At 39.1% G+C, this 15,708-nt stretch overlaps 1 protein-coding gene and 1 long non-coding RNA gene across 3 annotated transcripts in view; one reads left to right on the forward strand and one right to left on the reverse strand.

Annotated features, from left to right (window-relative positions):
- Positions 1–11,755, reverse strand: part of LOC133456670 (uncharacterized) — a 67,085-nt gene extending 55,330 nt beyond the window's left edge. Inside the window, exons 1-5 of the mRNA XM_061735196.1 lie at positions 11,539–11,755; positions 10,135–10,263; positions 3,310–3,384; positions 2,023–2,196; positions 1,728–1,885 (exon numbers count right to left, since the gene is read on the reverse strand). Of these exons, the coding sequence (XP_061591180.1) occupies positions 1,728–1,885; positions 2,023–2,196; positions 3,310–3,384; positions 10,135–10,263; positions 11,539–11,610 (608 nt within the window). The 5' untranslated portion in view covers positions 11,611–11,755. The remainder of the gene's footprint in view (positions 1–1,727; positions 1,886–2,022; positions 2,197–3,309; positions 3,385–10,134; positions 10,264–11,538) is intronic.
- Positions 348–15,708, forward strand: LOC133456671 (uncharacterized). 2 transcript variants are annotated; one of them, XR_009783813.1, is made up of 6 exons: positions 348–457; positions 14,663–14,751; positions 14,838–14,944; positions 15,054–15,158; positions 15,394–15,462; positions 15,564–15,708. It is a non-coding gene; the product is annotated as an uncharacterized LOC133456671 (long non-coding RNA). The 2 variants fall into 2 exon arrangements; XR_009783814.1 differs by lacking the exon at positions 348–457 and adding an exon at positions 11,854–11,894.

Genomic DNA, 15,708 nt, shown 5'->3' on the forward strand with positions numbered 1-15,708 from the left:
CACCAAATACCTGAAAAGCAATAAACATTTGGAATAGTGTGTCTGGAACGGTCATTCGTTAACTTTTGTTATATGTTCCTAAAAGTTTAAAAAGATGTACGCATGGCAGTTCTTACTAGACATGCACCGATCGATCGGCCCCTGATCGGGATCGGGCCGATAATGGCCTCGCCGGTACGGGAGTTTTACAATGTCTGAAAAGGACAACAAATTTGCAGTTTACAAAGTGTGTCCAAAGTAGATACCACGAAGAGGAATGTTACAAAAGAATTTCAACACAAAGAAGCTGATAAGACGTTTGAAAGTTCTTCCCACGGAGTATATTGAGTATTCAAAGTTGGCTGCCGCTAAGGCAGAGACAGAAAAGGAGCGCACAGCAACGACACTAACTCAGCTGTAACACCTGTAACAGAGACTTATAAACGACAGGAAGAAAAAAAAAGAACTACATCATAAGGTAATGAATTCATATGCTTTGCTCATCAGCTGCTTTCTGTTGTAGGAGACATCGGGTTTAAACGCGTCGTTTGCAGCTTGGATCCGCGGTGCGCGCTGTCGCGTGGTAAATATTTCACTGGTGAAATCCTGTCGGAGTTTTACCAGACTATTTACAGTCCAAAGCCTCACGCAGGACGACAGTCGTGTCAGTCGCTTCACCAGTGACATGTGGAGCTCTAGTGTGAAGAGTTTCACTCACAATAGTTTCCTCACACGCGGCAGATGCTACCGCTAAAGCTTTCACAAAGCTTAATAATTCATAATTCATTTTTATTTTAAGATTGAATTCCTCTTTCCACAGGAAAACTAAGGTTTATAGTTTACAACTTGTATCAACTTTTAGAGAGTGACATGTCTGCTGTTGTCTGTGTTGGTCACATAATTATTACCACAGGAAAGCTGAAGCCACTAAACTACACTTACTCTTTGAAAGCCGAGTCTTACACCTAATCTCCTAATTTTATACCTAATAATACAATGTCAGTGTCGTGTACATGAGACAAAAATATTGACGAATTTATGGATTTCACGCTGTGATCGGCAAAATCGGGATCGGCAGATACTGGTTTTCAAGATCGTGATCGGCCCTCAAAATCCTGATCGGTGCATCTCTAGTTCTTACACTGAAGAGCTGCATAGCATGCATAGGAGAAGATGCTCAAACTCTCAGCTCCTTTAAATCAGGGCTAAAAACATTACTGTTTACTGAAGCGTACTCTTAAATTAAATAGTTGTGATTTTTGAAAACCACGCAAAGTTACACGAGTGATGGATAAGCCCTGAATGCAGGCATTGCGACGTATTGTGAAATTGGTTTAATTCACCGTTCGAATTGTTACAGATTACTTTTGTAATACTGTATTTGACCCGGTCTTTGTACGTTTTGACCGTATAGAAACGTAATTCTTGCCATTGTAAGAATGAGATGTACCTGCTGTACTCTACTGCCCTTACTTCTTAACAACTTGTGCTTTTTATTATTTTACCTCTTTTCTTATCATTTTATTTTTTATTTACTGTTTAATTGTGTCTTGCCGCTTTTAATGTTGATGTAAAGCACTTTGAATTACCTTGTGTTGAATTGTGCTGTACAGATAAACTTGCCTTGCCTGGGAGACATCCTCTATCCAGCAGTCCAAATACATTTGGATTGCTGCATTTGCTATTGCTGCTATTTACAGATTGTGCATTATTCCAACAGTGTTGCAATACTAATGATGCATCCATACTTCACCCATTTGAATGACGCCAGGCCTCCACGGTGCAGTAATAACATGCCTTCTCGAAGGGTCTGTGATGCTTGAGGCTGTTTGTGTTTTTCAGCACTGACTTCTTCGGGATCATCGTATATGTTCCCATAAATGATCTGATTCAGAAGCTGCGTAATCTGCATGAAAACAGAGACTCACAAACATGGAAATAGTCCCAACTGAAGGCTTTCATAAGAAGTGTCCACAAAGCCAGGAACATTCTGGTTTATCATTACTGACTCTGATTTTCCCACACTGCAGTGCAGAGACTCACCTTGTGTTTGTCTGCCAGTGACGTGGCCTCCAGTTCATAATCATGATGTCCTTTAAAGGAAATAGTGAACTTGGAACCCACTCCATCATCGCAACTCTTGACAGTGGAAAAGGGAAGCTGCCGCTTAACGATGCCTTTTTCTATGCTGCACAGCATTTTGACCTGGAAATCAATCTAAGCATTTACAAAAAACAGGGTTAATAAGGATTTAGTAGCAAGTTAACAGGCTTGTAGCACCCTATAATGTAATAATTTCCTGAAAATGTAATAAAATTTGCATTTAACTCAATCGAAAATGTTATAAAATCCAATAATGTAATAACTTCACCAATGATGTAATAAAATATCCTGACGGATACTGTAATAACATTTTTACCGATAATGTAATACCTTACTTGGGAATTTATTAAATTTCAGGTGGGTCTTTTTTTTCTTTTCCAAAACTGATAATGTAATACTTGACAAATAATGTAATATATATGTTCATTTTCAGTCCTGAGTTCTACATTTTGTGTTTTAAGTATCTAAGAATGTTATATACGCTGGATTTGAAACACCAGAATGACTATTGGGTTAAATATCAGACTTTGAGTACCATGTAATGAATTCCCAATAACGTAATAAGGTATTACATTATCGGTAAAAATGTTATTACAATATCGGTCATGATATTTTATTACATTATTGGGGAAGTTATTACATTATTGGGTTTTATTACATTTTCGATTGAGTTAAGTGCAGATTGTATTACCGGTACATTTTCAGGAAATTATTACATTATAGGGTGCTACAGCGCTTCTCATTAAATGTTTTAGGAGTTTAGATGTCTACAAGCTTAGATCTGACCAGCAACATGTCTGTGCTCATAAAAAAATGGACTGAAAATCAACAAATATATTACATTATTTGTCAAGTATTACTATATCAGTTTTGGAAGAAAAAAAAGAAGCCCCACCTGAAAATGTAATAAATTCCCAATAATGTAATAAGGTATTACATTATCGGTAAAAATGTTATTACAATATCGGTCAGGATATTGTATTACATTATTGGGGAAGTTATCACATTATTGGGTTTTATTAGATTTTCGATTGAGTTAAGTGCAAATGTTTTTACATTTTCAGGAAATTATTACATTATAGGAAATTATTACATTATAGGGTGCTACAAGGCTCACAATTGACTGTTCACATTGTAACATGGCCTAGCTCACTAAACATTACTCTAAGATCTGCTAACAGGCCTTCTAGGTGTTATTTGGGTTGTTGTTAGTCTTCCCCAGCTCACCTGAAGAACCCGCTTCTGCCACCGGTATCGGCTGTGCTTGTGAACGCTGAAGTTGTACTGCGACGGTAATTGTTCCTGAAAGTGCAACCAGAGGAACAGATGTAAATCACTGTCTCGCAAGGACAAGGTACTACGGTATAAACCACACTGCTATTTTATTCATTTATTTATTTGTATTGGTCACTTGCTGTTTCTTTGCTCCCTGCTAAGATGTAGAATAAAAGATCAAATATAAAATGAGGACAGGAGAAAGAAATATGTACATGGTTTTTCGACTTTGCTTCCTGGTAAGATTACAGTTAAAGATAAAAAGAAACATCCTCATTCTTTCAGGAAAGTGACGGAAGTCAAATAAAAAAAAAGTAAAAAAAAAATTAAAAAAAAAGCTCAGCTTAAAACTGATCCAGCAGGTCAAACAGCTTCTAGCCAAAACAAAGTTAAATGTGGCACAAGATTGGTTTCCTTAAAGGAGACCTATTGTTATAAAGTTCTTTATTTTCTGTAATGCAATTAAAAAAACAAAAATGTCATACATTCTGGATTCATTACAAATCAACTGAAATATTGCAAGCCTTTTATTATTTTAATATTGCTGATTATGGCTTACAGTTTAAGATAAAGATTCCCAGAATATTCTAATTTTTTGAGATAGGATATTTGAGTTTTCTTAAGCTGTAAGCCATGATCAGCAATATTAAAATAATAAAAGGCTTGCAATATTTCAGTTGATTTGTAATGAATCCAGGATGCATGACATTTTTGCATTACAGAAAATAAAGGACTTTTTTCACAATATTCTAATTTTCTGAGACAGTCCTGTATATAAAGTGGACCCCCTCAGCCTGCCAACCCAGAGAAGGAGGAAAGCAACCAAATTCTGCAGTGTCTGTACAGCCGCCCAGATGAATCATCCAGTGCCTCCGATGCGTGAAACCACGCCCACAACTATAAAACCGTGTAACTGCAACAGCGTCCGACTATCGTAGCACTGCGTGACATCGTCTCTCTGTCCATCTCCCTCCAGCAGCTGCCACTTTATTGAGGTTTTTGTAGTGAAATGAGGAGGAATCATAGAGATAACTTCTCATTTCAACTAACTGGATCAGCCGTTCCTCATCATGACTGTTTCCTACAGCGCTTTCAACCGGCTTTCAACGCGAGAGACAGGAGGAAAATAGAAGCAGGGCGTCCGACAAATGTTCAGCTCTAAACGCCGCGCCTCGTCGTGCTGTGCATTGCTGTGTCGCTGCAGCCAGTTAGGACAGTCCAATAGAAAATAAAGCAATGGAATTGATTTTGTCACCAACGCTTGCTCGCATCACATGCAGTTAGGACACGGTGTAAAGGCTGATTTATGGTTCGCGTCACACCGACGCAGAACCTACGGCGTAGGGTACGCCGTAGGGTACGCCGTAGGTTTCTGCGTCGATTTAACGCAGAACCATAATTCAGGCTTAACTCCGCCGGCCGGAGCTTCCGCCATTTTTTCGTAGCGGTGTATCGCGTCATTCAGGCAGCCAATCAGCACAGAGCCTCATTATCATAGCCCCGCCCACTCAGAATCCCTCATAGATAATGAGGTTAGAAACGGTAAAGATAAAGACATGGCCCAGAGGCTGAATTTCTAATTTATATAGAAAAATCAATCAAAAGCTTGTTTTTAAGACATTCAAGGCCTGTTTAAAATAGACATTAAATGCCATAATATGTCCCCTTTAATCTTAAGACACTTAAGTACAGTAGGACCTTCACAAAGCAGCTGAGGATGGGGATTGTGTTTAATGCTCCTGACATGTGTCATTCAGAGTGCCAGGGTTATCACATGTGTTAGTGTGGTCTATGTGCAGACGGCCTGGATGAAGCTAGAGTGTGAGGCTGAGCGAGCTGAGCGAATTAATACACACCAATAAATCAGAACTGCATGGATAGCAGGATTAACCAGAGAAAAGTCCCACAGACATGGGGAGTACACCCAAACTGAACCAGGAACATTCCAGCAGTAACAGCCACTCCAATCTAAAACATGTTTACCAATACAGTTCAATCATTCAAAAAAAAAGGAAAACTTCTATTATTCCTTTTCAAATAAAGCTGACAGATAGTTTGGCCACTTAGGCACAATTGAGACAAGGCTCAAACTTTCTGTAAACACATTCGGTCAGAAGATGTCACAAACCGGTTAGCAGATTCTTCTGGCTGACATTTCCAAGTGTTTTATGGATGGTAAAAAAATGTATTTGAAGTTTTAATGATGTCAATCAGAAAAGTTCCCCAGCTATTTGATCATTTTGATCGTTTTTACCATTCTGACCACTAAGAAGCAGGTTCTGGTACTGGGCCGTTCAGATTTGGTTCAAATTGGAAACATTTTAAGAACTGGTTTGCTTTTCTATGTACACACAGCTGCAACACTAATATGTATCAATATATCATAACATCCCAGCCTATGTCATTTCAACACGCCTTTGGTTTTCTTGGAGCAAAAACGACACAGATCACAGTGTTTGCCCACAGATTTAGTGTCTTAAAGCAGCACTAGCACAAGCTGGCGGTTTGCGGCCGAGTGCGACGCGGCAGGGATGAGAATCAGCACCTCCAAGACCGAGGCCATGGTTCTCGACCAGAAAAGGGTGGCGTGCCTTCTCCGGGTGGGTGGAGAAGTCCTGCCTCAGGTGGAGGAGTTCAAGTATCTCGGGATCTTGTTCACGAGTGAGGGAACAATGGAGCGTGAGATTGACAGGCGGATCGGTGCAGCGTCCGCAGTAATGCGGTCGATGTACTGGACCGTCGTGGTGAAGAGGGAGCTGAGTCGAAAGGCGAAGCTCTCGATTTACCGGTCAATCTACGCCCCTACCCTCACCTATGGTCATGAACTTTGGGTAGTGACCGAAAGGACAAGATCGCGGATACAAGCGGCCGAGATGAGTTTCCTCCGCAGGGTGGCTGGACGCTCCCTTAGAGATAGGGTGAGGAGTTCGGTCACCCGGGAGGAGCTCGGAGTCGAGCCGCTACTCCTCCACATTGAGAGGAGTCAGCTGAGGTGGCTTGGGCATCTGTACCGGATGCCTCCTGGACGCCTCCCTAGGGAGGTGTTCCAGGCATGTCCCACCGGGAGGAGACCCCGGGGAAGACCCAGGACACGCTGGAGAGGCTATGTCTCTCGGCTGGCCTGGGAACGCCTCGGACTCCCCCCGGAAGAGCTGGAGGAAGTGTCTGGGGTGAGGGAAGTCTGGGCATCCCTGCTGAGGCTGCTGCCCCCGCGACCCGGTAACGGATGAAGCGGGAGAAGATGAGATGAGATGAGATGAAAGCAGCACTATGTAACTTTTCCAGCTTAATCTAATATTTCATCATCATCATTGTGATGGAACATCAACTTCCAACAGGTTTAGTTTAATGAACCTCTGTCATGGTCTGAGGGGTCTGTATCGCCTTCACTGGCACTATGTAACTTTGAGGAGCATGGTAGGAACCCTTCCACACTAAAAAACTATACATTTTTACGGCTTTATGGCATACGTCACTTCCCCCTCCTTCCTGATTCGTAGTCCAGACGAAAATGGGCGGGGCGTGGAGCTCAGAGCTCAGCAGAAGCTGGTAACCCGTTGCTGCGTTGTAGCTGCAGCAGCTCCACACAACAGATGTGGGGAAAAGATCGCTAATGGTTTAACTTTTCACCGCTTTCCTGCTTGGAGGCAAGGAGCCAAGTATCTGATATAATCTGAGTAAAAGAGTGAAAGAGTCTTCGGCTCGCTTGGATCGCGGCTGTAACGACCAAACAACCTTCCACAGTATCAGAAACAAACACTCACACAGACCGGGTCGGATCAAAACACGGGTTTTATTCCCCACTTCGCCAGCTAAACGCAGTTGCTGGCCAGCTCTCTGCGGTGCAATTAACCCCAATCTTCAGATAAAACTAGTTTGTTGAGGAAAAAATATTAACTCTTATTTGTAGCTGCAGAGGAAAAAAATTATCTCACGAGGAAAACAAAAATATTGCTCACGCCTCGGAGCCTCTTCAGCATAATATAGCAGTCAAAAAAAAAGAAAAGAGAAGTAAGAGGGATACAAAACATGTACTGTATGTTGTACTATTATACAAATTTATTGAAACACATGGCGAGTCAAACATTTACCAAAGCAGCTGCCAAACACTCCTAAACAAGGTAGCCGGAGACGTGGGTTCTGCAGAACTGAGACAATAAATCCTTACTAAAGAGTGGAGCTCCGACGAGGAGCTCCATTCTTCAGTAGGGATTTCATATGGATCCAAACCGTTAATAATCATTATTTTCTCCATATACTGCTCCCTGGCTTCCTTGTTTAAGGCATCCCGGTAAATTCCAGTTCCTTTCCAGCAGTTTAAGAAAAGTCCGTCCCGTCTTCATTCACTATCAAAACAAATGCACGTGACGGGGACAGGATCTTTCTGGCAGTACGCGCTGGTCCAAAAGATGCCGCCAAACTCAACAAAAGCTGAAAGTTCCGTTGTGCTGCTTTAACATTGTCAGTCTGCAGTAGTTCCCACCTGAACACGCTTTGCTCTCCCAACTGATATTGTATTTGCTGTTTTGAGTAAGATCCATGAAAACCAGCACGAGATGCAGGGCTGGGCGATATATTGAGATTTTAATATATATCGATATATATTTTCAAACGCGATATGGTACGAGACAATATCGTTTATATCGATATAGCTTATTTTGCGACAAATTGACTGTACATCAACACTGACCTCTCGCGCCGGCAAAAAAGTACCTTTGTGTGCTGAAACCTGACAGTCAGTACGTACACTGCAGTGTTGACAGGTTAGTTTTCCTGGCACAAAATCTGTAAAATGTACAGTAGTTGACTTGTAATTATTTGAGATTTGCTCAAAGAGATGCAATATCTGTTTACATGTTTTATTTGAGATTTGCACAAATGTTTTGTTAGTTGCACAACTGTTAACCTCAGTGGAAAAGTCTGCCTGTTACTGTCTACATTGTATTAATTGCACAGTGTATTTTAATTTAATATTTATGCAGGAAAGGGATATTTGTTTTATTTTATTCAAGAATAATTTTTATTCTATATATGCAGGCAGTTTATTTTTATTTCATTTGTTTTATACATTTTGATATTGTGCAGACCTCTGTTAATAAAGGATCCTGTGTGACATTTAGCACGAGGCTTTGTATTAAAACTGACTGTTTTTTAAGGGTTTACCTCAGAAAAAAATGAAGCCAACAGAGATGCTAACAGAGATGCTATGCTATAATGCTTTGGGGGAAACCCCAATTATGGCACAGAAATAATATCGATATATATCGAGTATCGACATTCAGCTAGAAAATATTGAGATATGACTTTTGGTCCATATCGCCCAGCCCTAACGAGATGTAGAAACACCCAGCAATGTTTATTACAGCCGATATAAAGGTTACTTTTACATTTTGTGTAAAACTGTCTCTGTGAATATTACTTTATGTAGAACATCAGACAACTTTCACAAACACGGACTGCAAATTTGAGGCTGTTCTTATGCAATTATTGTTATTATTATTTATCTCTTTTGAATCAATAAACGGTTTGAGTCAGACTGGCTGGTATCACGTTGTACCATCAAATTTGTTTTGCATTTCATCGAACAACTTTAGATAAAGGGAAACCCGGAACGCTGCTGATTGACTTAGACCATTCCTTGGTAAGTCCTTTTTTCAGCTTATTTTCTGTACTACCTCAAAACAGGAGAGACTTCTCAGACAGCAGAAGGGTTTTGGACCAAACATAACACTGGTCCAATACTCTCTTTGGTGTAGGTTGTTGGATGCAGAGCTGGGTAGTAACGAGTTACATTTAATCTGTTACATTTACTTGAGTAAGTTTTGGGAAATGTTGTACTTTTAGGAGTAGTTTTGAATCACTATACTTTTTACTTTTACTTGAGCAGATTTGTGAAGAAGAAACTGTTCCTCTTACTCCGCTACATTAGGCCACGTTGAGCTGTTACTTTTCTTTTATCCCTTTTATCCACGTACACGTCAATCTCATGACATCACTGGGTGATTCTTTGGGAAAAAATTTTATTTTTGCATGTTTTGTCACATTTACACAGACTCAAACACACACAGAGTTTCTGAGTTCATGTTTGTTCTAGTTCTGCCTGGTTAAAAAAGAAAAGTACAAAGGCTTGAAATTGTGTAATACTTGTGCTTAGTTTATTTTTTTATTCTGTTATTATTTTATTTATTTTATTATTAAACTTGAATTTACTTTAAGATTATTTTAATTTAAGCTATTTTTTATTTTTTATTCATTTTAATTTATTTTATTATTTTATTGATTTAATTTGCCTGAAGATGATTATTTTGTACTTTTGTCTGTTTGAATGATTGTGTTAAAAAAATAAATCAGACGTTACTCAACAGTTACTCAGTACTTGAGTAGCTTTTTCACCAAGTACTTTTTTACTTTTACTCAAGTCATTATTTGGATGACTACTTTTTACTTGTACTTGAGTCATATTATTCTCAAGTAACAGTACTTTTACTTGAGTACAATTTTTGGCTCCTCTACCCAGCTCTGGTTGGATTGGCCTAATTCTGAACCGGGAACTGAAACCCCTTGGTGGAAAAGGCTTACAGTAAATGCTGATTAGAGAGCAATAAATGGTAAAACAGCTGCCCAGGTCAGAACAGCATGAATGGAATGAAAAAAAAATTAAGTTATTTGCCAGAATCATATCATTCATTACAAATAGTAATAGATTTATTGTTATTGTAAAATACTGAATGTGATCAATTACAGCCTCAGAATTCTGTGCGCAGATGAGACACCTACTTCGTTAGGTGGGCCCTTTTGTTTCAAAAGCTGCTGCCTGTCCTTCCTGGCCTGGTGCAAAGCATCATCAATCGATAACTGTCCACTCTTTACCTTCTGCATGATGCTCAGTTGCATCTCGTTGCTGAGCTGGAAGCACAAAAAAACAACAAGTACTTTAACAGCGTAAATGATATGTTCCTTTGATGTCTATTTTGAGTAGTTATAATTGCATTGATTCAAAAATCATTTTTCCAAAACATAGGACCAGCAGTGTGATCCCATTAAACATAAATAACAGTGCATACACTGATTGGCATGATGCCATCCCGATTCGTAGGAGCCATTAAACGTATATATCAGATTCAAAGTAGAGTATTTTATGACATGTGTCAGTCACTGATCAGTGGGAAACTACACTGATACAAATATTGTGCTTGCTACTACTTCAAAAAAATAAGTCAACTTTTTGCATGAGATTATTATGTAGATCAAGAAAGACTAGTCTTTGTATAAACTACTTAATTTTTTGTATGTAAATAATACATTTTGCAAGTACAGTCAACTTAATTGTGTTAAGTATCAAAATTAAGTTGACTTTATTTACCAAACTTCAGTTGACTTTACTTGCAAATGAATTTTGTACATACTAAAAATGAAGTAATTTATACAAGACTAGTCTTTCTTGATCTACATAAAAATGTCATGTGAAAAAGTCGCCTTCATTTTTTTTAAAGTAGATCAAGCAAGATATTTTTACTGTGGTTGTTCTACTTAAACAAATAAAGCATGTTTCATCTAAACGTTGGTCAATCTGCCCAATAGATTAAAACTGTTAAAGGGAAAGGAAATAGAACAAGATCATTGCTTGTTGTTTGTGTGTAAATGAAAAGATTACTGGGATTCACATAAATACTGCTTGTTAAGGAAAAAATGCACAATGTCTTGTTTTTTGAACAAATGCAGATTAAGTTCAAAACAAGATTTATTCATGTTAAGCAACAAACTTCATTTTTAATTGTTAATATCACAGATATAAATATGTTATATTTACATGCGCTTAGATTAATTTTTTTCAGTGTAATGTGATGTAATCACTCTTCATAATAGATGTCATTACAGGAACCGACAACCTTCTTTAAATAAGTAAATAACGCTCCTGTTGTGGGGAAGTACGAACATTAGGGAAGTTAAGGTAAATTGAGGAACTAAGACACGCTTGAGTCTCCCGTAAACTTCACCAAAACCTGTTGCACAAAGCTGACGTGAATGAAAGTGAGAGTGCTCTTTTCTCTGGAATAAAGAATCCAGTAAAGCTGGGTTTTTTCTCGTTCAGCTTTTTTAGACAGTAAAATACAACTTAATAGTTCCTCACACTTACTGTGTTTTTTGCCTTATAGTCTGATTCAAATTCTGAAATCATACCTGTGGCAAGTCCCCAATGTGTCCATCCATCCTGGACTGATCGTCCTTCTTCTTTGCACCTAAACTTGCCATTCCAGGTGTTTATAGGAAACACAAAGTTTGATACTTTAGCTCAGTCCATGAAATGTTTCCTGATTTAAAGTGCAGTGTTTTTCATCCTTTTGATTACCATGCAATGCCCTCTGCAGAGATCTGCTTTTCTAACTAAACAGCAACATAGCTGCGATCTTTCTACCCCCGCCCTCTTCCTAACTCAGGTTACAGGTAGACTTTGGTCGTTTGGCCACCCCCTCTCAGCTCAGGCTTGTTCCTGCAGGGCTTTTCTAGTCAGACGACATGTTTCTACTTGCAACACAGTGAGTGTGTGTGTTTTTTGCTTTTTTTTAACCCTAAACACTAACCCACGTTTGTTTCAAGCACATTAAGTCCTCCGGAAATCTCTAGTGATGCACCGAAATGAAAATTTGTGGCCGAAACCGAAACCGAAAATAATAATAAACACTTGGCCGAATACCGAACAATACCGAACATGGTTCTTCGCAGTTTTTCATTTATTTTGCCAATTTTTTCACCATTCCATAAATCAAATAAATTTGATTTAGGCATGCTTTTAAAAGAAAAAAATCTTTTACAAAATTACAAGGTAGAAAACATTTGTTGAACATAAAAAACTGAACATTTTTTAATTTCCCAGCATTTCATAAATATTCCAGCAGACATTATACCAGCAAAGAACAATAACTTAAAATAAATAAATTAGCAAAATACATTTTTTGGCCATCTTTGAGCTTACGTTAGGCTTAACTGACTGAACATTGTAACATAGGCCTTAAAACAATAAAAATGCATTAAAGCGCTCAGGGTTTTTTATCATTTCAAATGATAAATCAAACTTGTAGTGCTGAAAGACTTTGCAGATGTGCCCCCTCTAGATATTTGAGCAGAACATTCATTGCAAACAGCCATTCTTGTATTATTCTTTGCCACTCTAAAATACTTCCACACTGCTGACATGTTTGCACCACTTCACTCCACGCTCTTCCACGCTTGATTTCGTCATCTAAACGGACCTGTAATAGATTGATTTATGTTGTTTTGGTTCCACCTGCTGGTGAATGTTAGGTAAAATTCTTATGTGGTTAGTTTTTGGTTGGCCAACGATTTATGTGTTGCGCAACCATTACGGGAGCGTTATGTGGTTAGTTTTTGGTTGGCCAACTATTTATGTGGTTCAAGTAAATTTTCACTTGAAATAAGTAGAAAAATCTGCCAGTGGGACAAGATTTATCTTCTTATTACAAGCAAAAAAATCTTGTAAACAGGTGAAAATTGTCAAATAAGTTATTTTTCTGGTGATGACTCTAAATGTTGAAATAGCAGTAAAACCACATTCATTGATGAAATGACATAAAGGATGGAAAGGGGGGATGGCAGTTTTACAGGGGGGATGATTTGGACCGTTTTTATTTCGGGGGGGATGCCATCCCCCCTCATCCCCCCTCAACTCGTAGTTCCTAGAGTATCTTCGTAGTTCCTAGAGTATCTTCGTAGTTCCTAGAGTATCTAAATGTAGATTTGGAGGGCGGGCGTTCTGCTATCAGGCACCATTACTTTGGAACCAACTTCCAATCTGGGTTAAGGAGGCTGACACCACCTCCACCTTTAAAACTAAACTTAAAACCTTTCTGTTTAGTAAAGCTTATAGTTAGTGTTAAGTAAACCTCTAGCTGGTGTTGGTAAATCTCTAGGTAGTGTAAACTTTAGTGTGTTAGAGTCAGTAGTCATTGTCGCAGCTATAGAACAAAACTATAATAGTTAGTCTCAAATATAGCTTGGTGGTAGATATGCTGCTATAGGCTTATGCTGCAGGGGGGCACCGACATGATCCGCTGGGCGGTGCCTCTCACCCTTCTTCTCCTCTCCTTTTCCCTGCCTCTCTTCTCCATTACCATTTTTATTTATTATAAATATCTCATAACTATCATTTTTGTCCATCGTCCCTGTAGTTTCTTGTGCCGGCCCCCCTTTTTTCTCTTTTGTGTATGTTTGCAGGCCGGAGCCTCAGGAGCTGCGTTCTGGCCTGTGTTCCCGGCCCTCCCCCCCCTCTGGTCATCCCATTGCTTCTTCCACCTGCCTACGTGGATGTCTGCTGTTGCTGCTTCCGCCTGCCTGCACCCCCCCCCCCCCTCTGGTCATCCCGCTGCTGCTTCCACATGACTGTTGTGTGCTGCTGACGCCCCCCCCCCCCCACCTCTGGTCATCCCGCTGCTGCTTCCACCTGCCTGCTGTGTGCTGTCGACGTCCCTGACTCCCCCAGTCTGGCCTTCGGCAGGAGGGTCCCCCCTTATGAGCCTGGTCCTGCTCAAGGTTTCTTCCCTCCTAAAGGGGAGTTTTTCTTGCCACTGTTTGGCTTAAGGCTTTTCTCCCACTAAGGGAGTTTTTACCTGCCATTGTTTATATAATAATTGCTCGGGGGTTTATGTTTATGTTTATGTTTATGTTTATGTTCATGTTCTGGATCTCTGGAAAGCGTCTAGAGACAACATCTGTTGTATTAGACGCTATATAAATAAAATTGAATTGAATTGAATTGAACTCGAGTACTGCCTATAAGAGATGTAAATATGCGTAAATAGTAGGGTGGGGTGTAGCGCAAAAATAATAATAGTAATAACAATGGTAATGATAATAATAATGATAATAATAATGCATGTATTGCTGTCATATGTTATGTATAATATGTGCATGATATACAATATGCTATTTTTGGCTGCTTATAGCAGTCTTTCTATTGTATTATGTTTTAATTTTATGACATTCTTCGTTCACATTTTAGGTAATAGATGCCTATTTGCACATCTTCTTTGAAAAGCACAAGGCAAGTAAGAATAACATGTTCCAGGTTAGCATATAGGGTCCATTATTAGTCCTGTTAGATGGAGACCTAAGGACTCACGCGCAGAGAAATGAGCTCTGATATGCAGGATTTAATGTTATACTATACTATACTACTTTTCTGTGCACTGGATTCTTATGGTATGTAGGTACCTATACAGTTTTTTGCTAACCTGATTTCAGAAAGTACTGTTTTGCTTACAGAAATTTAAATTGATTTTTTTTAAAGATTGTCAACATCCCCAAGAAGGCCCTCATCCTTATTGATCCCTTTGGGAAAGAGGACTATTATTCAAGAAAAGTTCTCCACAACTGGAGGTAATCTGCACTACTCAAAATTAATGATTTACAATAAGAACTTGTATGGCTAAATGCTTAACTGTTTCTTATTCTGTGTTTCCCAGGAACTACCTTAAAAGGATGGAGAGAAGGGGCTGAAGCATGGCAGGTGGAGACTGTGCACCACAATAAACAGCAGGATGCCAGTAGCTGCAGAGTTTTGGTTATGAAGGTATTAAATCATCATTTGGATAGCTGACTAGATAGATTATTACCAAATTAATGTCCTCTTCTTCCAACTTGGTGACTATGTGAATGTGGATAAAAACACTGCGTTTCAGTTTGCAGAAAACTTCATCACTGAGGAATCCACAGAGGTCGTCACCACAGTGGAGGCTTTGCATGAATACAGGAAGCAGATCGCCTGTAGCTGCTACAAAATCCGGGTCAGTGTAAAAATGCTTGGATAATCAGTTGCCACAATGTGGTAATTACAATGACTACTACAACTACTGTTTTTTTCTGTACACATAATAAAGTGTACTTTTAAATACACATTTCATAATGGATGCTTGATATCTGTAGGTGCACATGATACAAAATGTAGAAATGTAAGAACAACAGAGATGCCTACACTGCTGTCAATACGCGCATAAAAAAGGGTTCTTTATTCTTTTCAAGGCGATGCACAAGATTACTGCATAGTGCGCCCTGCTGGAGTGCGATCCACAGCACAGCATGATAGGAATGGTACACATTTTTATAAAAGAATTATAATTGTTTTATGTGAAATGACTTTATGAATGTTACATTTTTTAAATTGTATTGTTTCTGTTATGTTGTCTCACTAGGTGCAGTGTGGGACATGTCATCGGTGGGCCCATTTGGAATGCGCCAAGTACACCGACGAAGAAAATTACACCTGTCCAAAATGCTTGTGATTGAATAAATGCAGAATAAAAAAGGAATATTTAAAGGTGACCTATTATGGCTTTT

Source organism: Cololabis saira, chromosome 12 (genome assembly GCF_033807715.1).
Source record: "Cololabis saira isolate AMF1-May2022 chromosome 12, fColSai1.1, whole genome shotgun sequence".
NCBI lineage: Eukaryota > Metazoa > Chordata > Actinopteri > Beloniformes > Belonidae > Cololabis > Cololabis saira.